The sequence below is a fragment of the Bombus pyrosoma genome, linkage group LG11 (genome assembly GCF_014825855.1).
Source record: "Bombus pyrosoma isolate SC7728 linkage group LG11, ASM1482585v1, whole genome shotgun sequence".
Taxonomy (NCBI): Eukaryota; Metazoa; Arthropoda; class Insecta; order Hymenoptera; family Apidae; genus Bombus; species Bombus pyrosoma.
Genome location: NC_057780.1, coordinates 6,335,224 through 6,359,670, shown reverse-complemented (window position 1 = coordinate 6,359,670; position 24,447 = coordinate 6,335,224). Strand labels below are relative to the sequence as shown.

Below are 24,447 nucleotides of genomic sequence, written 5' to 3'. Positions count from 1 at the left end.
CGAAGCATAGAGAAGCGAAGAAGAGCAAAGAGGATCGAAGTAACGCGTTGCCCGCGGTGACAGCGTTAATTCGAACATCGTGCGTACGACGAGCCGCAAAGCCGAAGCAAAATAGACCCTGACACGTTTCAGACACAGGCTGCCTCCGGAAATTTGCAGACACGCGCATGCATCCGGAACGATATCGCGAACGACGATCGCGATATCCTTCGCTCGCGTTGGTCGCTTGAGAATACCTTCGAATTCCATGGAAACGTGAATAAGAAGAGCTTTTGTGCAGCGATAGTAGGACGTCGTAACTCGGTATCAAGATATCGACAGGACGGAGTTTGCGAGCGTTGAATAAGATCGAGGAGATATCGAGGGTTGAATAAGTAAAGGATTCGATCTGTCATGCTTTCTTTGTGTGTCTGAGAGACTTGCTCGTTACCGAGGAATGCTATCGTCGGAGTAGACCTCGCTGAATTTGCTGCGGTTTTAATATAATTCTTTATAATTCGATACAAGTAAAACTCACATACGTAAGCGAGGAATGGGATGCGAACGCTTCTGCGAATTTAAATTTTTATCCATATAACTGGAGAAATGGAACGTACATGGACATTTCTCTTATCCATCAAATGTTGCAAGGAGTAATACGTTTTGAATATTTTATACGTTCTTGCGCGTTTAAATTTCTCGTATATTGACAAACACGGTTTTGACGAAATCTTATCCTGACCTGAAATTGTTATTTTCAACTTTGACCTACCCTACATAACGCAGTCGCGACGATCTTATAACGGCATCAAAGAAGTTGCAAAATGTTTCGTACGATACGCGTAACATATCCAGAGAAGATGCATCTGCGACTGTTCCAATGCTTTCTATTTTTCTAACGATACCCATAAAGATCTACTTCGTTGCATATTCCAAAAATCATACCTAATTTCGCAATTCGACGCTGGCTTTCGAGAGAAAAAAGAAAGATCCAAACTACTCGCCGATAATTTTCGGTTCTCGTTTACAGATATCCGTATCACGCATCGCTGAAGATAACTATAATGTTGTAAGACATATCGTGCAAACATCTATAAATACCATGCAACTATCTATGGAATTCGAACGATTTTCCGCCATAATCCTATGTATAGGAGACTACGTGGAGGAAATATGAAAATATTCGCCGAAGCAACGAAGAGAAGGCCCCCGGGGACACACACGCATCTGTTCAGTTTCCTTTAGTGGGTAACGACCCCTTGGTAGCCCGAGCCTGGCCCGAGTGCAGTTTCCAAGGATGCAAATAGAGGATGCAGTCTCTTCTGCCCTCGCTCGGCAAAAATACATCAGTGTGCACGTGCACCACTTCCAGATACCGTAAATCGATTCCCACGACCACCGAAACTTAACGAATGCACTTCTTTCGTCGTTGCATCCCACATGTGCCGACATCCTTATGCGGTCACACCTATATGTATACGTGTCTTCGTCTCAATCTTACACCTATATACGCGTTTTCGCTCCGTTCTTTCTACTTTCCTCCTCTAGTCATTCCTTTCCTTTTTTTTATTTTTTATTTTTTTTTTTTGTTAACTCTTTCTCGCTTTCCATGTATGTTTCTTTCGTGGACTGATGGCTCGTCGACAGGAGCTTGAGAAGCACGTCGAAAATATCTAGCGATATATTAGATCTACGCGGAGGATCGTATCTGGCAAGGGCGAGAGCAAGAAACAGATAAAGAACAGCTGTGGCGGCGGTGTCGTCAGGAAATTAGATAAAAAGATAGGAAGCTTTTTTTTTTATTTCCTCGCGAGACTACCACTTGCCGACATCTCAACTACTTCGAGGAGCGTCACAAATCTGTGTACATCTGGAAGACGACAGGGTCTTTTTCGACATCGAGTACATTTCAGTCTTTAACCATTTCACGCTCGATATTTCACATACGCAACATTCTGCTTTCATATTGTAAATTCTCCGTGAATATTTACGCGAGTTTATATTTATATCGATATAACTGGAGGAAATTAATTTCGTTTGTTTCACGTATCGTAATCGCTATACATCGAACCTTTTATATATCTTTCGCATGCTTGCTATTACTATTACTGTACTATATTTTATTGAGTATATTTTATGTTATTGATATTGTATATTTACGATATTTTGTCAGTATCACCTAATGACAAAATCCACAATCACTTAGTTTCCAACCCATACTATACAGTATATTTGCACGCCTTTAAGTTTCTCATAATATTCAGAGTCCATTTATTAGTTTTAATTAACTAAACGATAGGTATATTTGTTCCTGGTGAAACTGGTTTCAAATTTTAGTATATTATATAAAATCTTGTCTTTTAAATAAAAAGGATAAATAGGAAAAGTACAATACAATTAAAGAGGAGAATTTTAAAAAAAGATTAGGAAATTATGAGAACAAATACGTAACGTGCGAGTTTCATAATCATGTGTACGATTAATTTTGTTTATACGAAAGTTACGCAAACAAACGGAAGAAATATCGAAAAATATTACGATCACGAGAAAAATTATGACTGAATAACTTATCAACGGATGTCGCATTATCGTCGCTCATTGATAATCAAAAATCGTGGAACCTTCATTATCAAAACTCACATAATTCCAATGCTCTTATTATCTAAATATTTTATTATCAAACACTTTTTTTTCCTGATGACCTTCTAATTACTTTTTTTTTTCGACCAAGAAACGATCTATGCTTCGTTAACTAGAGAATTATTTTTTTTTCAGTAGAATCTTTATATAATTTCGTAGACGTGAAATTCCTTTAAAATGAATCATAGATGGTATGAGTTTTCGATTTATTAAATTTCATTTCTACGATTTTTAGATAGAGATTACGATAATAAAGCGGAATTATAGTTAAAAATCAGATAGCGTTGGCAAATTTTAAAGATAACGTTAAGTGGAACATTAAATATTGACCTTCGTCGATGATTCATTTTGCATAGAACACTGTTGCGTAAAATATCAGAACATTTAGATATATCATTGCTAAAAATTGCGCACAGAAGAAAAATGTAAAAAACAGAGACATATTTTATCTCTCAATTTTTTACGATGAAACATAACTATATTTGAAGCTTATTTCCTTAAAATTCTATTAGCTGTTCCTTAAAAAAAAATTCGCACACGTAACATTTCTGAATATCTTTGTAAAATTTTAATTAGTCGAAAGTTCATCACGTAATGAGTAAATAATTAACTCAACTGGCTTGAATTAATTACGATACACAAGCTGAATCATTAAAGACTATCACCTGGAACGATTCCTTACCTGTTGACTTTTTCAAAAAATATTTAATTTGTCAAATGAAATAGATGAACATTGTTTTCGTTGAACTTCGTAAATGCCAATTTTCATTGCCTAAAGGAAAATAAATAATCTGGAAAATTCAAGTGTGCTATCTTTTTCGTTTCCCAATTATTATTTAAAAAAGTAACTTGAAGTCTATTAACCGTTTATTTCGATAGTTGTGCCTCTTTATTCACTCGAATAATATGTATATTCTATTACATTCCCCCTACAATGAGTTCTTCTGTTGTCGATAAGATAAAAAACACAATAGTGGGCAAATGAATTAATAAATGGATATTACGAAGAGGCCTTGAAAGGGGAAAGATCATCGGTATTCCATAAACAAATATCAAAATCCAATTAACTGGCATGTAAAAAAACTTTAAGTTTGACAAACAAGAAAATATAAAATATTTGTTTTGTCTTATCCGTAAAGAACGTTGCAAAAATAAATCCAAAATTAACGAGAAGGCGTATCCACTAATCTTAAAATTAATCTGTAAAATATTTACTTCTTTTCTTATTTCCCTTATTTCAATGGCATAGAACTACAATAGTCACTGCAATAATTAAAATGATTTAAATATAGAATACAGAACGATGACTCTGTTAATTTAAAATTAGAATATCATCTTTCCCCATAGAATATCATCACAATATACAATTAGTATATATATATATATATAATTTGTAAATAAAATAAAAATAAAAACACCTGTCTTCCTCATAAAATTCCCTCGTTTACGTTCTAATTCTTTCAAACTAAACCGCTAAGGACCGTAACAATGTTAAAATACATCATCAAAAGAATCCTAAAAAATATAAACTGGCTTTTAAAAAGCCTATTCAGTCAACATGGTAGTCAGCTGTTTTCGGCATTGCTGGCGCGTCAACGGTATCATTTTCGAGATTTAAATTCATCCTGTCGGCGTTTCTCACACACCGCGTGTCCCCTTGTATATTTAAGAAACACCTCGTACAAAATATCCCGACCGTAAGAAACACGAAAAACGATAGCGACGTCGTCGAGGTATCGTCTGACGCTTCTTTTCGGACCAGGGAAATGAAGAATCACAGCAGGTGACTCACCGTGCATATAGGAAGTAAAAGACCAATGACGTAGAGCATCACGCTGGTTACAGTCGACGTGTGGAACGGATGATATAACGACTCGTCATTGCAGAAGAATCCCCGCTTGTACGGTTTGCCGAACAGGAAAAACATCAGCACCGCACCAGCCACTGCAAACAGAAAACGGACCATCAGATGTCGATCGCCGCCTGTGCCATTTTGATTCAATATTTTTGATCGGTGATGACGCCACCTTTGTATCGTGTCATTGCTCGCGAAGGCGAATGACGCTACGTCGTGTTGGCGTCACGCGAATTGTTTTCAAATGACGTCGGAGATATTGGCGAATTTCAAGGAAAAATGTTTTAATCGCAGCTGAAGTTTGCACGTATGACCTCGAGCCAGCACGATACAATTGTACGCGTAGAATGGAACTGGAGAATTTTTCTCATGATATTGGGTTGGCAACTAAGTGATTGCGGATTTTGTCATTAGCTGGTATTGACAAAATCCGCAATCACTTGGTTGCCAATTCAATAGAATGAAACTTTTCTGTCCGAGGCTTAGTTTTCGAGAAAGTCGAATTTGAAAATTTACCGAGTATACTTGAACATGATTGTACAGCAGAAAATCATCGGTAGGATGTTATTCTACGTGCGAAAATAGGTCGAAAATGTAGAATAAAATTTTTTCATAAGACGCTCGGTTTCCGAGCAAAGCAAACTTGAAAATGTACCATCCGCGTGTAACAGATCGATTCTTATCTAAACACGAACAGACTCTACTTTCGTGAAGATGCAACTTTAAACGGAAAAATTTTGTTCCAGATTTGTTCACCTATTTTCGCACGTAGAATAGCCTCGTAATTATTTACTCCTGTCTGTAGTCGATACTTAGTCGAATTCACATATATCCAACGAATACCCAAAATTCTCTCGAAAACTAAATTTGAAAGGAGAAAATTTTATTCTATATTTTTCCCTTCCCATTTTTTCGTAAGAAATCACCTCGTACTCGCTTGTACATGTTACTCGACTGCGCCCTGTATATTCTATATGTCTATAGCTATATTTTTGCATCTTTCGATTTATCAAAAATGCATAAAAATCCGCAGTTCATTTATTTTCTACTTCTTCTTTCAAAGATAAGATAAATCTAAATCAAACTCGAGGCGAACTGAGGACATAATTTTTTCTTTATTTCCCAAATTCTTTTAATGTGTGTTCGTGTATATATGTATATATATCTAACATAATGTGCATATTATTTCTCATGCTACCGCGCGTAGCTATTTATATGTATGCAGTACAACATGATGTAACGCTACACGACTGCCTGGAATACGACTATGTACTCACTCGAAAGATTACTTAATTAATACAGTAAGCGGAAGAAATATGGTGAGATCGTTAAATCAATGAAGCATCGGATTCTATGTACTCGTGTCTCAAGTTTCGCTCGAGTCAGATTAGGATTTGACGTTATGACGCACGAATTAACAGAAATCTGCCAAGATAATAATTTCTGATTTTATTATGTCAACGACAGTAGCGTTGCGCATCAAATATTTTCTCGCAATGTCCTCGCACGTATAAGCTTGTACACTCGTGTTGTTCAAGGTCAATTGCATTAACTCAGCGCGAATACCGTTACGCTGTCAAATATTTCAGTTTTATTGTTGCTGGTTCGTACAACACGCGATACGTACATAATTTCTAGCTAATTATAAAAATAATTGAGCTAATTATAAATAATTGAAAAGAAGAAGAAAGTTTCGAATTATTTCAAAGCATTGCCCGAATATGTATAAAGGCCATTTGCGAACGATTTGCTTAAAACTTCATCTAAAATGAAAGCTGTGTCTTTTTTTTCAATTTTTACATTTCTATCAGATTCTCGTTATCATTGGATAGATTTTTCATAAACGTACAGAACAACAATTGACGCTACCTTAAAGGAACCTGACCAAACTTGCTAGTTCCGAGTGTCATCGTACGTGCATAAGTAGAAAGGAGATTTATGGCGCTCGTTGCGAATAGCGATACATACATCGTCCTTGACATAAACGAGACATCATCGTATTACGCGATGACTATCCGTGTAATGATAACTAAATTTGTTGCTCGTGCGCGCTCGTGCGCTAACTACGGTACTGCGCGATTCAAAATATGTGCGCTTCTTCCTTGTTTGACAATCGCCTGACACCACGTTTGACACGTGCTCTGTCTGCATTTTAATTGACGTACAAACATAACGAAACGTTAAACTGCCGATCGAAGGTTATTATTCAATTAACGCTGGCGCACGAAAAATGTCGAAACAAACAGGTGCAAAATTTATCTTTCGTTATGAAACTTTAAACATGACAACGTTATAACTTGAATCGTAATGTACGTTGCAACTCGCGATTCATATTTCACATATTTGAATAGCGTTCTATCACTAGGTACACGACTGAATATTGCAAGAAAATTCTTTCAACAAACTTTAGAAGATTGTTTCGTCTATTAGAAAATCTGGTTAACAAGATCTCCGCTTAGAATTTCTTTATCGTTCGATCATCTTCGTTGATTCGTACATCTTATTGGGAATATGCTTACGTTTGTTACCAGAAATCTACCGGAAAAATTCTCAACCTCATATATTCCACTTATATTCTCAACGATCTTTCCTATGCTTATCATCGCTGTCGCAATTGCCACGAATAATCGATAAAAAAATCCCTACAAAACACTTGATCAAAACCGCCTAACAACTGGCGTCTCCTCCCACCTTGTACGAGCTTAGAAACGCCACGCTGAAAGATTATACGGCACATTAAAAGGCACACCCTGTTTCAACGGAACGTACGTAAGTACAACTTTATCAGTTGCGATTACTGGCCGAACCCAGGCATAATAAGTCAACGAGTCGATTTTCATAATTCGCCGATCACCAACGCAGTTGCGTCACATTTCAGCCAGATATCGAGCAGAGATTACCGGTTGCGTCGATTCAATTTTTCTTTTTCACCCGGAACGATTCCACAAGCGAGCGGACGATCAACCGTGGCTACGATAATTCGAAAATTGAACAGCAGTTCTCTTATCTGTCGCGCATTGCGTTTGCCGCGCAACGAGTTTCCATAATTTTCGATAACCATGGGCCGATAAGCTACCGAGGATCCGTCGTTCGCGCTATCTATCGCTACTATCTAATATGAGATGGCAACGCGAGGCGAAAAGGGGCGGAAAAATCAGGAATAAACCGGCGTGGTGAAATTATGGCGTAGCAGCCGATGGAACGCTGACGCTGTTATCCTTCGCTGTTTACTCGATGAAAATCGTGAGATGCCTCGCCTCCGCTACCTGGAAATACCTCGGCTCGACCGAGTCAGCTATTAAGATAATTGTCAGGCTCGCTTTTAAGCAAAACGAGGCAATACGGTGAGCAGGTTGTAACAACTGTAGCTACTCGCACGGGATCACACGTGGTCATTATTTATGTAGCCGGACTACGCTCGAGCTAACCGCTGTTGCATATATTTTACGCACTGGTTGAAGTTTCATGATCATTCGCCGGTGATTGTGCCTCGAATTTATTGCTGACCACAGGGGCAGCCGGTAATATTTAGAAATATGCGAGGTACCGTGTGTTTTTGGAGCTATTGGCATGGCGTACGGATTGCCTTTCCAAGAACTCGCACACCGTTTTATCGCCTCGTTGAATAGCAGACAAGGGGTGAAATTTTGGCGGGTAATCGCTCCGACATTTCCAGCCGTTTCCAACGCTGTAACGTGCATTTTACTCTTGTTCCACTTTTTGTTTAACTTCAAGCTAAATATACTCCTCCGTCGAATTGTTATTTCTTGTCGTTTACGAAACTTTGAAACTTCTTCGATAAATCGTACGTATCCGTTAATGAACATTGCGATTACAAGTAAAATTAAGCACTTTGAAATTACAATATCGCAGCGATAATCGCACCAGTATAACGACCTAACGATATTAGCCAAGTTGAAGATTATTACAACGATGATTGATCCTACAAGGAAGCAACGTCTACCGAGGCATAGTTGCATGATTATCTGCAGAATTTTCCAGCTTAATCTTTCCCAGGATGAAGCTCCACGCTACAAAATGTTATTCCCCATTTTCGCGAATGATAAATAGCTTATACACGTTGCAGTTTCTTACAATAGTAACAGCGAGAGTAAGCAATTCATTTTCCGAGAATTGCATATTGCACGTTTATTTTGTAATTACGCTTTTGTAATTTAGAAATTGATAGAAAGTGAAGTTGATCGATTTGGCTCCATGTGCTACGCAGTGTCATTTCGTTATTGCGTGACACCCTGTATAATTAAATTACAAACTACGCGTGACAATATTCCTCGAACGCAGAATAGAATTCGAACTAAACGCAGAATTCGCGTTAAATTGAAACTAAACATAGTAGGCAGGCGACCATTGAACTAGGACGAGTTGATATATTCTTAACGTCTTATTACGTCTGTTACTATTTTAATCGCAAGTTGAAGGAAGTTGATTTGACTGGGAACAGTGAAAAATGTGAAATTCGATAGAATAAAGTTAAACTTCGAACTATTCGACAGCCGTTAATGATAATCAACGATAATTATCGCGCGTTCTCTGTCATTCGCCTAATTGGGTTGCATGCTTATCTGGAACCACTATACTCGATGTCGTAACATCCGTTCTGGATAAAAGTACTCTATTTAGAATTTTAATTAACGCTCTATGGTAAATATAACAAGCAAAAACTGGATAAATGCTTCCATTAATTCTGCGTTACGCGTGTACAAACTTGTTTGTTCTGCTGTTCCTGAAAAATTGAAATCATTGATATAGATAGTCTCAACGCTTCGCAGGCGGATAACGAGTTTTAACTCCCATTCGATTATCTAAACGTAAAAGGCGAGAAAAAGAGAGAGAGAAAGAGAGAGGTTTCGAATTAAATTAAACCGAGCTACAAATTATTCTGTTCATTTGCCTCTCCTTATTTACGCATGAATTATTCAGCAATTATGCGTTATCGCTTAGATCCTCTTTTTGCGCGATTTATTTATGAAATGCGTAAGTTCGAGAAATGAGCCTCTTGTAAAAATATCGCTATTACTATCACAATATTATTACAAGCGGCGTAATATCCAACTCCCAAACATACACACACACGTTCCTCCAACTTACATAACGTCACATATGTTTAACGAAAAGTACACACGAAGATAAGAAAGATATTACCTACTCATAAAGAGAGTGATAATCTTCAAATCCAAATCGTTTATATACAATCGCCGTACGTTCGTTAAATTTACGTAACCACCAATGTTAAATTAATCTCGGAAAAAAATGCAGCAGAATGGAACCATGGTACGTGGAACGTGCAATGTTAACATCGATCTTTTTCTTTCTGTTTATTACACGTTAAAAATAAATACATATACACATTTAATGTAATTTAACTTTAATAAAACGTAAGAAATGTACTAATGTACGAATAAAAATCTTAAAGACATCAAGACGTAGCTATTATTCCATTTTAAATGACACCGAACGTACGTGATCAAACTATAAACCGACTATGCTTTCTGTTATTTCATCTAACAATACAATGTGAAAGGAGAATCGCGAGCATCAACATGTTTCTCGCGTTTCTCGCTGCCAATAAACGTAATCGATACGAATACGAAAACAATTTGCAGTAACAGTATCCGTGTCGGTAATCTTCCTGGCTGTAATACTCGCGGTTCGAATGCACTTGGTGAACGCGTGTTATGCAAGGACTGATAATGAACACAATACGTGCGTATTATTCGCGATTACGAACGGGACGAGCATATCACGTACAGTCTAAGCAAAACAGATTTAGATCCGCCTTGACATCTATTTGAAAGCATAGGTATACCTCGAGCAGTCGTCATCGACGCGAATTTCTGCACACCGGATGACTAAGCATCCCAACCATTTAACTATACCGTTGCTTCACGCTGCCATTCACCTATCCTTTTCATCGATCCTACCGATAATAAAACGTATCACAGGCGTCTCTGTCACGTCCTTCTTTGTATTCGAGACGCGAAAGTTACTCTCCGTCGTTCTGTGCTCTTTTGGCAATAAACAAGCGAACGATTCCACCATCGTCACCATGGCGAAGCTGTACGTCAAGTGACCTCGATTCTAGCCGCAACTTCCACTCAAACAGATACGTTGTTTAATCTCAAGGCTGTTTCGTATAGTTGAAAGAAAGAAATATCACGTGTGTCGTTGATGGCCAATGGAGTTCAATTTTGAGAAACGTACAATTCCGTTATATCGTTTGAGAATCTTTTGCTTTTGCTTTGGACAAATTTTTGGAAATGTGTGGACGTGTTTAACGCGTTGACTGCCAGACGAATTTTCCATGGTTTGCCCAAAGCGCCGACGTGAACTTTTCATTATGCATATTACGTTGAAATATTATTTGCAGCAAATAAAATGAGTTACAAAATCATGCTTGAAGCATTTTTCGTGCTGAGGGCCACCGGTGACCCCCACGACGTAATAGACAATTATCACGATTTTCCTTTCTTCAAACAATCGTGCCATGTACTTTTAATATTTGCTGCGTCGCCGGTCACCGGTAGCCCCCACGGCGCTATAGCTAAATCGAGTGCCGGTCACCGGTGACCCTCACCGCGTTGTAGATAATTATCACGATTGTCCTTTCTTCAAATAATCGTGCCATGTACTTTTAATATTTGCTGCGTCGCCGGTCACCGGTAGCCCCCACGGCGCTACGACCAAATCGAGTGCCGGTCACCGGTGACCCCCACGGCGTTGTAGACAATTATCACGATTGTCCTTTTTTCAAACAATCGTGCCATGTACTTTTAATATTTGCTGCGTCGCCGGTCACCGGTGGGCGCCACGGCGCTACAGCCAAATCGAGTGCCGGTCACCGGTGATCCTCATGACAGTCAACGTATTAAATAGCCAGTTGTGTATTCTTGTTGTAGAGTCGCTTAGAATTACCTTGGAAGTTATTTGCATACGACTATCGCTTAGAATTCATTTCTAGATATGTTTGTGTAGAAATGTATACCAAATTTGTTAATATTAAAGCTTGAGATTTTAGTTGAAGGTTTTGGCTAGATTTATATTCATAGCTTTATTTCGTTAGAATATTTTGTTATTTTTCTTATCGGATAAGCAAAGATGTGATAGATAGTACGTTAACATTGTAGAGATTTGTTAAAGTAAAAGTATCCGATTTCAACAGTGTTATCTTCTTCGAGATCTTCTATACTGTTTTGTTATATTTTATATAAGTAAATGAATATAACATGAAACACGACTTAATACGTCTAGCATTTCGAAAATAAGTTTGCTATCTGCCATGATAATGACTTCTACATATTTTATTACATCATAAAGTCGAGCCGCGAAGAGGAAATGTAGAAGTTTGCTGGCTACTAAGAACATGACGGAACCATCGAGAGGGAATATGTTACTTTACGCGCAACAAAAGGGACTTCCACTGTAAGTTCCAAAAATAAGACAGCAAGCAATTTATCAGATCTACGTAGCTCGTTATATCGTTCTCTATTTATCCACTTTTCGCTATATTTTTATACACATAAATAACTCGAACAGCGGTTAAAATAATTTTTGTCTACCTGTTATACGATTTGATATACGTAAATAATAACGTAGCGTGTACTATTATGTATAATAATATTTGTATATTTTCGTCATAGAAAAGATAAAGAAATAAATTGCTCTATCGTGATATCATCGACACACCTCGTCATTTCAAACAACTTTATTAATTCATCAGCTTCCGATTATTAGCAGCGATTTATTTATCATCGTTTAACGACAAAACTTGCTCGAGAGCATGTGTTTTAAGTACAACGTATCATCGCGTAATACGCGCCAGTAATTTTGTAAACTGGTACTGGAGTTCGAAGAAGAAGAGAAAACCACGAAAGGATATGCTACACAAGTAGAATTTCATCATCTTGACGCTACGAGTGAGAAATCACGTGAAATAATATCTAGGTAGATCTGTAATTTAAACAAAATTTTAAGCAAAGTAAACTTCTGTAACTGGTTCTTCGAACAAATCGCCTTAAAAATGACAAATCCATAAACAAACATTCGAAGCGCAGAACCTTTTCCAACGACTTCTCGATCTTTTATCAAGAATCACCTTCCTCTCTACATTTGACTACATTTCCCTATTACCTGTTCCCTTCATCAATCTCTACGCCCACAACGTTAAATCATCCTGTGAATACAAACACCCACATCGTTCACATTTAAATAAATTCCCCCTATCCGAATACCTGAAACAAAATCCATCAACTAATTTCCATCTAAACGGCCGGACTCGTTCGGAATAAAGTACACCTACGTACACATTACAGGCGGTAGAAAAAGTATAAGCGTAATTCTCTATCCTCTGACGACATACTCTTTCTTACTTGAACGCAACAACGATCGAGTATTTTATCGTACATTTTTATCCGACTCGTCAGGATCAATTTGGAAAAGGGAGAATTTCAAAAATTATATTTAAGCGATGGCTTAAATTGACATAAATGTGAATACACTCAGCGGTATATCGTTGATATATCACTTAACTTATGTTCAAAACTCTATATAATTTCTCGATTTTTACGTATTTATTATACAGAGAAAAGATCTCATCTCCACTTACATCCAACCTGCTGCACTGTACCATAACTGTACTATTGGCTTGGCAACTAAGTGATCGCGGATTTTCTCATTAGGTGGTATTGACAAAATCCGCAACCACTTAGTTGCCAACCCAATATACTGTACTATTTCGCAATACGATGTAAGATAAGCAAATTTATTAGAACGCAAGCTATCGATACACAGAGCGAAGTAATTAGCAAGATAAGAGTCTAGAAAATGAAGGTAAACACGGTGACTAAGACGAGAGGCAATCGTTATGATAAACAATAATTATAAGACAAGCTAATGACTCAAACCTCTCGAAACAGAGAACACGGCTGACGTGTAAATTCGCGAATATCTTTGCTTAACAACGTGCACGCGTTTATACTTTATCGGTACATACGCAACAACGGAAACGTTTTAAACAAAGATATTGCAGGGTCAGACTGTTTAACGAACGACCTTTCCAGAGTTGAGCCAACGTTATGTGGCGGCGGTAACGGTTTCGAGGCAATGAGGTTCGCATGGTATCGCGTTCTCAGTCGCGGATCGTGTCCTTTTCGCCTCGATATTTCATGGCTCGCGGACGTACTATTCCCTCACGCTTCCTACTCGCGCACATCGCCGCAACACTCATCTTCCTGTTCCACGGCTCGACATTTATCCACGGCTGTGACAGATAGGCTCACAGTGCAGAAACTCTCGAAGGAGGGGAGAAAATTAAAGAGGAGAAAAGAAATGGCAACGATCGATGAAAGAAAATACCACAGACGCGTCAGAATGACGTAGTATACACGGTGTGAGGAGAAAAATATAATGAAAGCAGTTGTCAACGATGTGCAAAGTGATTTCAGGATGAATTATAGAGCCGGCTAACCGCAAACCTACTGCTATACGCGCGATTGCTTACGCGTTTACACGGATATTGCTCGTGTCTGGTGCCTAATAAAAACCGTAGATTTACCGTAGCAGTGATATCATCCGAGAAAGTGCAGGCGCAATTGGATTATTTAATATGCAATAATTCATCGTGCCTATGGTGAATCGGCGCGAAATTACGATATCAGTACGTTGCCTTTAAATCTTTTCTAATTCTACGCTTGCTATGTAATTTCAGAGTTGTATAATATTATAATTATGTTTTATATATCGCATATAATGTTCTATATAAATTTTATCATCGCGTATTAATGTTACATTGTCTAATTTCTATTTCTTTCGTCCGAATTGCTACTAATTTTTTTCTTCAGAAAAAAAGATCTTAATTGTTTAATCGGATTTTATCTTTTATGAAATCATAATTTTGATCATAATTTTCTGAGCATTGTAATTATTGCATTATTATTAAAATATCGTTCCTCTGGATGCAAAACTGCTATCTTTTATTTTTTTTTTTGAAAGACAAAAATCTGGTTGCTGCATTTAATTTCATTGCTTAGCAAAAGTTCGTGATAAATAGTCTTCTTGCAATCTCATCAAACAAATAACACGATATATCGTTATTTTGATCGGTAGTTATCGGTAATTTATGAATGTTCAATTTGTAAAACAACATAGCTGCGCAGTCAAGTATGGAACGTGTAGAAGTTTATTAATGTTACACCTTCGAAACTTCACATTCATTCAAGTATAAACACACGACTGATGTTTCGTAGTAAAATTAGACATCAATCGATCGTAGATGCATCCGTCGAATAAACATTTATCTACTCTTCTTTCTTGTATTGATGTAAATCAATCTACCAAAATACACTTGAGGGTGAAAAGAACAAAACATCTCGAATCGATCTTTTACCTAAAAAATTGCATATTTCATATCCTACCGTACCTAAAGGTAAAAAAGAAAGAGAAAAAGACAATATTAATCCTGTTTACGATCGAACATTGTACTTAAAAGAATCCTCAAACAACCATTAACTAACTAGTATTAACTTTAATCAAATTAAACAAAAATTATAAAAATATTTTTATTCTTAACAACGAAGAAACGAAAATATTTTCTTCCAGCATAAAAATACATCCCAGTAGGGGTTGATGAAATATATGTAATACATTAATTTGCAAAATCACCGATAATAATTAAACTTTAAACACTTAAACGGAAAATTTCCTTTCTCATCTTTGTTGTAGAAGAAGAGGAGAAAAGAAAAAGAAACGGGGTAATAAAGAGATACGGCTCATATATGCATATATGTATATATGTATATCAGCTAATATAGAAAGACCACCCTGTACGCGAGAGGGACATTCGTGGGAAGTATTTAACACCGACTAACGAAACGAAGCAACAAGACTATCGAGAGAGCTACTGACCTTCCATTCAGTCATTGAATCAAGGCGATTTTGAGCGGCTAATCTACACTTGCGGCTCGTTGAATGGCTTCGATCTACCATGTATTACAGGGAGGCCTAGTGACACACAGGTTCCGACAAAATTGCCGCTAATGCCCTACACACTGAGCCGGACCTGTTTGTGCCGCTTAACGAAGTTTGAAAGGGTTCAGTTATTAGAGAGAATCGTAAAAGACACGCTCCGCTCACTGGCCACCAGTTATACTTCGAAGGATCGAGTATAATACCCAGCAAAAAGTGAACAGCGCGTCAAAGAATACCGGCTAGGTGTTAAAAGGAAAAGCATCCGTTCGAATCTGTTAACTTTAATTGTTATATTCTTTAATATACTTATATAGTTTGATTTATGATTTTTATATTTTGATATTTCTCAAGTTCAAAGTTGTAAATTTAAAATTAATTAAATTGATAGTGCCTTTTTCCCTTTAAACTTCTACATTTAGATTCTAATTTTGATTTTCATTCGATTTTATCAAATCTAGATTTTAAATTCTAGCGGGCAAAGAATAAGAAATTTCTTTAGACGTGTATTTATTGACCCACATCGATCATAACACGATATTTATGCAGACATCGGTCAGACAGTTCGCACATCGGCATCATTTATTTACAAAGACCATACACCACTATTAGATCATGCTAATTCTTGTTCTACTTACAGTTCTTTTCAAAGAACAATGAACAACCCGTCGTGACTGGCTTTTACTTTAAATTACTTTCATCGAAGCAATATCAATGTGTCACTGAAAATTTATTGAAAATTTATGAAATCGTTAACATATCATTATGAGTTAAACGATAACATTTCTGTAGACTGTGTATTATATATGCGTATACTTTTTAACTCTCGTTTTCTTTAATATATTACTAACTTATTTATCCGGTAACTTCTTCCATAATGGATTTAAGAAAATACTCTTTTCATTTTCATTTATCGACTACCTTCCTCCCTCGTCACAAGCAACAACATAAATACATAATCACATACTGCCTCCGCCTATTTCCATCGTTATACATACATTACACGCGTACCAATTATTTTAATTTTAAAACACACTCCTATCTTAAATCAACATCCTACCTCCCAGAGCATATACTCCAATATATTTAATAATATAATAACAGCCTGCACACTACAGAATATATTATGTTATTACAATATCCAATAAACTATTACTATATAGTATCCAATAAATATTTCAATCACTGAGTTATACGTGTTCCAGTCATTGAGGAAAATGGATAATTGAGGAAAATCGATGTCTTTAAAATTCAGGTACTACTAATGTTGTAAAACTTATATAAATCGACAAAATTGTCATGAGAAATTACAAATTGGTTCTTTCAACTACCCTAGCAGATTCAGTGTTAAACAAGAGGAACCACAATTAAACAATTATGTATCTAATTAAAACAGAGATCCGCTATTATTCTTAATATAATTTCAAATTTGCCGCGGCTATCGTAACTCGCCTATCGCTGTCGTTGATATCGATTCGTTAACAACAGTTGATCGCGATACATTAAAATATAGATTTTTATGAAAAAGAGAAGAAGAAGGAAAATGAGGCAACCTGCACGATCCAAGCTTATTCACGTGTTGAATTGGAAGACAAACGCGCAAACAAAGGTGGAACAAATAGACACCTGCGAGCAACTTTCGAGACGAAAATGCCCTCGGCCTACTTCCCGCCATGAATAATACTCATTTTTGCATTATCTGGTTTTCATCTGTGGCCAGTGGACGGTTGCGTTTCTCTTTGCCGAATGAGAGGTACATAATACTTTGTCTCTTCTCTTTTACTCGTGACTTTTGTGAACCATGCCTTCCAAAAACGTGAACTTAATTTCAGAAGTGAATTATGTACACTATTACAACTTACATTAAACTATACACATATGAATCTATGTATCGAGGTAATGTCATTTTTACGAACCAAATATCTGAAAATCGAAATGCATATACTTGTAAGAATCTATATATTTAATTTTAATTATTAATTTTAATAATAAACGGAACATGCATCTGCTACAAACGTAGTCTAAGACACAGAAAAAGAAGAAAAAGAAATGAATACGAAGGTATGTTTTTTAACCTTATAACAGTATAGCACCAGGGAGATTAGGTTAAGTTACCAAGTATAATGATATAAATTTCATATCTTCAATAGCATAAGTAATTATTAATATTTATTTCATATAAAAAGTTGAAAATATGTAGTTTTTTGTATCTGACGCAGTAAAGATTTAGGAAATTTTAAGAACAAAGAAGTTATTTTCTGACTCGTTCGTTTGAATGAATTCTTCGCTATTTTATCATACCAAAATGTCAAAGATAATACTATTCTATCAACTTCTATCTCTTTCTGAGGTACAAAACAGGTGTAACTATAGCAGAAATTCATATAGTAAAAATTCTAGAACGTGTGAAAGCCTTTTGAATTCGTGACAATCGTCAGTTTCCGTCAGTTTTATTGTATATCTAACACCTGCGTACGCATGAGTCAAGTACGTTTCGTTCCTCTATCTAACCTACAAAGTTTCATCGAAATCTAAAAAATAACGCTCTTGTATATCATCTATTCTGTCTATTACCGATTCTTTTTACACGTCAGAAACTCGGCAACAGAATAAAATTTAGAAACTTACATCGCAGCTCAGATTTATGAATCTTACATTTTTTCTTTTCTTACAGATAGGACTGTACGTGAATAATACTATGAATTCATAACTTTAAAATATCAAAATATTGAATAACACACAGTATATTTTTATTCTTACGTGTCCGATTCACCTACGAAATTGGATTCGCAAGTTTTAACACAGCCCGTATCTTTTTCTGTTTTGCCTCTTTTTTTCTTTGTACGTCGTAAATATTTTTCGGTCCCAACGACGCGACGCGGCATCGCTTCGAATGACCATAGATGATGGCGGGTCAACCAGAAACAGCAATAAATCTCGTTTTCGGTAATAAATTTCGTTTCTGACAAATGATTACACCAACGTGAAGAATAAATATCTAAAAGGATAATCAACTTTCTATTCCAACTTTAGTTCCCTTCAAATGTATTCCATGATAATCTAATTTGCAAATAAATACTTTAAATTAGGTTATAAACTACGAAAAAGTTACTTAATCGTCAATATGATAAACTTTTATTCTATCTTTTTGTTATTGAATTGTATATTGCGAATGAATAAAGATTTTCTAGTGAAGAAACGTCTAAAGATATTTTTTTCTCGAGTTTTAGCTTATTTTTGTATTCTACAGACGATATTGCGACACCGAGACAGATTCGAGAAGAACAGAATTTCAAATGAGACCTTCGAAAAAATCGCCCAACTCAAAATAAATATATTATTCTGCAGCCACGAATTACAAAATATAAATCACGAAAGACCAACACCTGAAATTATTTTAAATAAATCAAAATCTTCCACTCTTCATTTTGTTTTAATTCCGATTTCTAATTTTGTACATCTCATCATATTTATTTATATTATTGATAAGAAACAAAGAAATATTTCGAATATTTTTACTATTTTTTACGATTTGTTTCTTATTTTGAGCAATCCTCATAACTTTGTCTTTCCATAAATTAATAAATCTTATTCAAATTTTACATTAATATTCATGGGATATATTGCAATAAAGACAGTCTAATAAAAAAGAAGTTTCTGGTTTAAAAAGTTTATTGGATCGCCTTAGATATCAAATTTTTATAAAATAGAAAGAACATCGAATAACTGCAGTGTACCAGATAACCCGTTAAACGAAACCGTGTCACCACTTCTCAGATTAAATCGATCGAGCTAAAGGGTGTTACTATTCTCCTGTGTTTATCAAGATAATCTAAACAATTTTTCATAAAATCCTTCCACAATTCAACATTCCAAAATCAACGAACTAAAGAAATCAGCAACAAACTAAAGAATTTGTTTGGAAGACACGTACGCACGCAGATAACGCAATGAAAACATACCTAAAGGATCAAAGGAAAAAAAAAGTGCAAACCGGAAAACGTTCGAACGCTTGAAAAAGCATTATCGGTATCGCAGCATCGAACGCACGTTGTACGTTTGTTTAGGTTCGCCTAAATTACGTTAGGAGAACGTAGCGGACGATCGATTCGTCGTTCGTGCATTAGAATACTCGAATCTCGATTGGTATGTACCATATAGCATTGGAAGCTCGCCTACCTAAACAATAACCTTCAGACGCGCACAACGTACATTCCGAGCTAGAAAGCGACTCGTATATTTATAATAGTATATATTTTTTCCCGACATAATAATCGTACTAATGGTACTAGATGAAAGTTTAATAGGATAATGACTAGATTATGGATAGTTCTGGAAATTCGTATTTTTGTGAATACAATTGAAGAATTTGCACCGTATAGTAATCTATATAGAAATCTTTACAACATCTAACAGATAAAACAATTTTTTACCTAAGTTCTAGTTTCTTAATTATATTTATAAAAATATGGATTTTTATAAACATCAGTAGTCTAGTAATGGCAATACATTGTTTATAGGTTTATAGTAACGTACGATGTGCGATTTCGTATACGAGTTATTTAGTATATAGTCTTTGTATATAATAGTCAGGCTTGTTGTATATTACGAAAGAATGAGAAAATATCGTCTACATACTCTAGATTCAGAGTAAAAGAATATGGATATAATGAAGTAGAGTAAAAAACATGAATATAATTCGAATAATGCTATGGTGAAGTTATCTAAGTCAGGAGGTATTATATAAGAAATAATAAAATAAATATGAAACTAATTTCTAGAAATAAAGTAATACAAACTTCATTCCTTTTGACGAGTAAAAATTATGTCCTCGTAGAGAACCATGGCCGTCAAGCTCTCTCAATGTATACGATATATACGATCTACATATTTTACTGTCTATTACGCCACTAATAGCAAGTTGAGCAAGTCTGTTTTCAAACATAGATCAGTCAAAAACTATTCATAACCAAATTTCACGAATTACAAGTTAAATTACCTAGCTTAACTCAAGTATCTTTCTCACTGGAATAACCCTACTTCACCCTACATTGCAATAGATTCTTAATTCCGTACGAGGTAAGCACCTGCCAATTTAAAGGTTAGTTCGCTGAGAGATCAAACGGGCCGCATGCGGCGCCTCGACTGTCAATCTGACAGCCGCCCGATATAACGTAATCATCGTTCATCGTACTCTTCTGGCGCGGATACAAAGGAATCTCTCCAAGCCAGTCGTTTACCACTCGTGCTACGAATCACGGAAATATTCGGACTATTCGTTCGCGCATCTATACGTACGCATGAATATGTTGATCCACTTACCAATAAGCAAGCACACGAAATCTATAATGATCTTTCGTAGAATCATTTTCGACGATCGATCCATGATGATTTGAATTATAGTACTCTTTTTATCTCGTTGTCTCTCTGTCTCACTTTCTTAAAGTCTTAAAAGGAAGAACGAACGAACTTAAATCGTCTTACAATTTACAACTTACTTAAATGTCGTTACACGGTCGCGAGATAGATAAATGTTAGGAGCAAAACAAACGCACGCAGAAGAGCAATGCTTACGCGTGGTCATATAGAAAAACTAGGAAAAAGACCATCTCGATCGCACGGCTCGGAATGGACTAAACGACGCTTGTTGGTAGCTCGCGAATCTACCTACAAACACAGTACGCAACCGGCCCGATCGAGATCCGAGCGACGACTGCGGCTGCGCTTTGCGCCTCGCACCGCTGTCTCGTCCGCGCACACATCGCACGTGCCTACCCCGGCCTGAATCACAGTCCGTAGTTTAATAATGGGTGCTCATTGTAACATGAAACAAACATAAAACACAAGTCTCCTATATGAAACATGAATGAACGTTCACCTTTACAATTATGTTATTTCGTCTTAGCGGATAATCGTTGCCTCTTACGATTCCATCATAAGTAATCAAACGTCATACATAAGTAATTATATGTACACTTTTTTTTATTGATACGACAATAGTCAATAGAAGTGTATACAATGTTTATGGAGATGACGTTGAAAGAATTTCTAGAGAATGGATTTAGATGTATGGTAAATGGAAGAAATTGTATACATAGTGGTCACAAAAAATTTTGATCAGGTTTTATATTCACATTTTATTTTCATGGTACCAAGTTTTTGCAATTATATTAAAATACTACCAAATGATATAAAACTTAATGTGCTTGGACTTAATTAATTAATATGTAAATGTTATAATAAATACAGTGTTGAACAAATACCTTTTGTTGCCACTAAATACAATTCGATATTGCTAAATGTTTATAATAGCAAGTATAATGTAATAGATTTTTCAATATTTTTTCGTTTCTGAGTTCATGTAAGTAGTCAGTAAAAACTTAATACTAACAAACATTTTAGTTTATTGCATTTCAGTTCTAAATTAATCTAAATGATTAATTTGAGAAAATTAAAAATAAAATTGTTTTAAAAAGATATAATAATTTTAATTGAAATTTTACGTTTGTGAAGAAGATATATATAGGATATCTTAACAGAATAATTTTCTAGGAAAATAAAATAAGTAGTACGAGTAAGAATGATGTCAATGTTATCGATCTATAACGTTCCTGGCATTATCTGATAATACTGATAGGCAATTTACGCAAAAATCTGGGAGGATCTACGAGAATATGGAAAATGGAAGACAACTAATATCCGAATGGAATACAAAGAATTTCCAAAGATGGATTGCCATCGAAGTGAAATTTCTAAATCGTAAATCTCATTAACAGCTTTCGAAATTAAAACTTTTATCAAATGTATAAAAATAGAAAAAGGGAAAGTACACGGATGTTATAACGAGTTAAAGGAATCCACAGCTGAATAAAATATTTTTAAAAAATCTTTCTTTATTTTATTCTATTAATTTTGAAGATATAAAAATCCTTTTTAATTTTTAATATCAGAAATATATAAATTTTTATTTCATTACATTAAAATATAATTGCTATAATGGCAAAAAAAAGATTATTCATCTTCAGCTTTCTAATAATTTTATATCTACTGTGTTAATCCTTTTTTACAAAATTTGAAATTGGTCATCAACAGGCCATTTACAAGCAAATAAATCACAAATTATGGCACCTTCTTATCAAAATAGAGCATAATTGTGAATTCCCTTAAAAATTTCTACTTAATCTTAAAATTTAACCGAATTTACCAAACATAATCCTCGTTAGTTTACACAGTTGTTCAGGTTTGTATATGGTTTCATTTATAACTCAATAACAATTTAAAATACTATATTCTACAATAGTAATTTCAACAACAAAAAATATATACTTACAATATTAATAATGCGTTTAAACTTCCAGGATAATAGGAAAATACACAGGGAAAACTACTTTATCCTTGTTCCCGAATATCATGAAATGAAGTCATTACCCCAACCTATTTTTATCTAGTAACACTGGTTGCTAATACGTATAACAGGTCATTGAAATAGTCGGGACATTCTGTAAAGTGAAAGAAGATAAGATTAAAGGAAAATATGGAAGTAAGAGTAAATATTGTTTAAAGGAAGCGCCTGCCTTAATACCTTTCTTCCTCTTCTTCCGCTCTGTCATAAAACAAACCGTAGATACCTAGATGCACATTTTCCAGGCGTTTGTTTCACGACAAACTATACATTTACAGTAGCCTTCATTCAAATCACCCGACATGGATTTAATTTCATTTAAAAAATAAAGATACTGATCAAAAGCTGTATTTAAATATGTATATTAGCTATGGAAAAGAATTCAGTATGTAGTTTTAATTTCATATTATTTAAAATATATCTTTTATATAGAAAAATACTTTTGAAATGTTTTCATCTATATTTACATTAGAAATATTTTAATCACTGAAATACCTTCTCTTGATGTCAGTGACTTCCTTTTTCTATTTTTTTGTTCATTTTTATTCTGTATTCCTTATTGTTTTTCGTTCTAAGCTTCTTAGTCATTCTTATAGTTGGAACGTAGCTACATTTAAAGTTAAAATCTCCTTTGATAGAATTGTATCATTTCCTACACTAATTGTAAGCACAGAATTCGTTCCAGCAACTTTAGCAACGTTTCTATTAAGCTAAAACGCAAATGGAATGCAATATTAAATATGTACTTCATCAACATCTTGTATCTACGACTATTTTCTAATCAGAATGCTAAACGAATTTTTATTGTAAAAGCTAAACGTCGGCGCTGTATACATGCTAAGAGGCGGGAAAATATTTGAATTTGCACTAAAACTATAAACCATAAAACCAAAAATACAGAATTTGTTTTTTACATCTACTATATATATGTAATGATTATAATAAAAATTGTAATAAAAATTTGAAATTTAGTACTCTCGAACAGAATTGACAAATCGTAATGATTTACAGCAATCCAGTAATAGATCTATCTCTAAGCTATCCTAGAAATAACATTATAACACCTGTTCCATTGGTTGGCATTTAAATACTATAATTCAAGCAATAATTTGTTGCGACTATAATCAACGAGATTGTGATATGGTGAGATTCTATTGTTAACAGAACCAGTTAAAATATACAAACCGTTAGTTACACTTTGATGACCCATTCCTTCACTCTGATTTACACTTACATTTGCAAAGTGACACTGCAAATCTAAGAATGTCGATGATCTGAATATTAGTAAGTAACTAAGTTCATATATACATATTTACAATGTATATATGTAGGTTTCTCCTTCCGACATAAACCAGTCAACGCGAGTTACAAGACTAATCAACCAATTTGTACCATATTAGTCAATACGTATTGTTATATATATAATCATGTTGATTCATCGTTTATTCTGTAATAATAATTACATTTTATTTATATGTTATCACTTATTACTGTAACATAGAAATTCAAAAATAAGTCACACGATTAAATTAAATACTTTCATAATTCTCTAAAATATAATAATAATATGATTAATAATATAATTATTATT

The 24,447-nt window shown here is 35.1% G+C and overlaps 1 protein-coding gene and 2 long non-coding RNA genes across 11 annotated transcripts in view; 1 reads left to right on the top strand and 2 right to left on the bottom strand.

Annotated features, from left to right (window-relative positions):
• LOC122572555 (putative phosphatidate phosphatase) overlaps nucleotides 1–21,180 on the bottom strand; it is a 58,324-nt gene extending 37,144 nt beyond the window's left edge. For 6 of the 9 annotated variants that reach the window (XR_006318495.1, XR_006318496.1, XR_006318492.1 and 3 more), the window contains exons 1-2: nucleotides 20,777–21,179; nucleotides 4,412–4,563 (exon numbers count right to left, since the gene is read on the bottom strand). Coding sequence is in view for 3 of the 9 variants with exons in the window: in XM_043737627.1 (XP_043593562.1) it covers nucleotides 4,412–4,563; nucleotides 20,777–20,840 (216 nt within the window). In the remaining 6 variants the exon portion in view is untranslated. Of the gene's footprint in view, nucleotides 1–4,411; nucleotides 4,564–20,776 lie in introns of all 9 variants that reach the window. The other 3 variants (XM_043737627.1, XM_043737629.1, XM_043737626.1) reach the window with 1 other exon arrangement.
• LOC122572561 lies at nucleotides 12,961–17,337 on the top strand. The gene is made up of 2 exons (XR_006318499.1): nucleotides 12,961–14,147; nucleotides 15,212–17,337. It is a non-coding gene; the product is annotated as an uncharacterized LOC122572561 (long non-coding RNA).
• A 1,116-nt stretch (nucleotides 21,181–22,296) lies between the features above and the next one.
• LOC122572755 lies at nucleotides 22,297–24,380 on the bottom strand. The gene is made up of 3 exons (XR_006318555.1): nucleotides 23,352–24,380; nucleotides 23,037–23,224; nucleotides 22,297–22,953 (listed from the first exon to the last, which is right to left on the bottom strand). It is a non-coding gene; the product is annotated as an uncharacterized LOC122572755 (long non-coding RNA).
• Nucleotides 24,381–24,447: the final 67 nt, after the last annotated feature.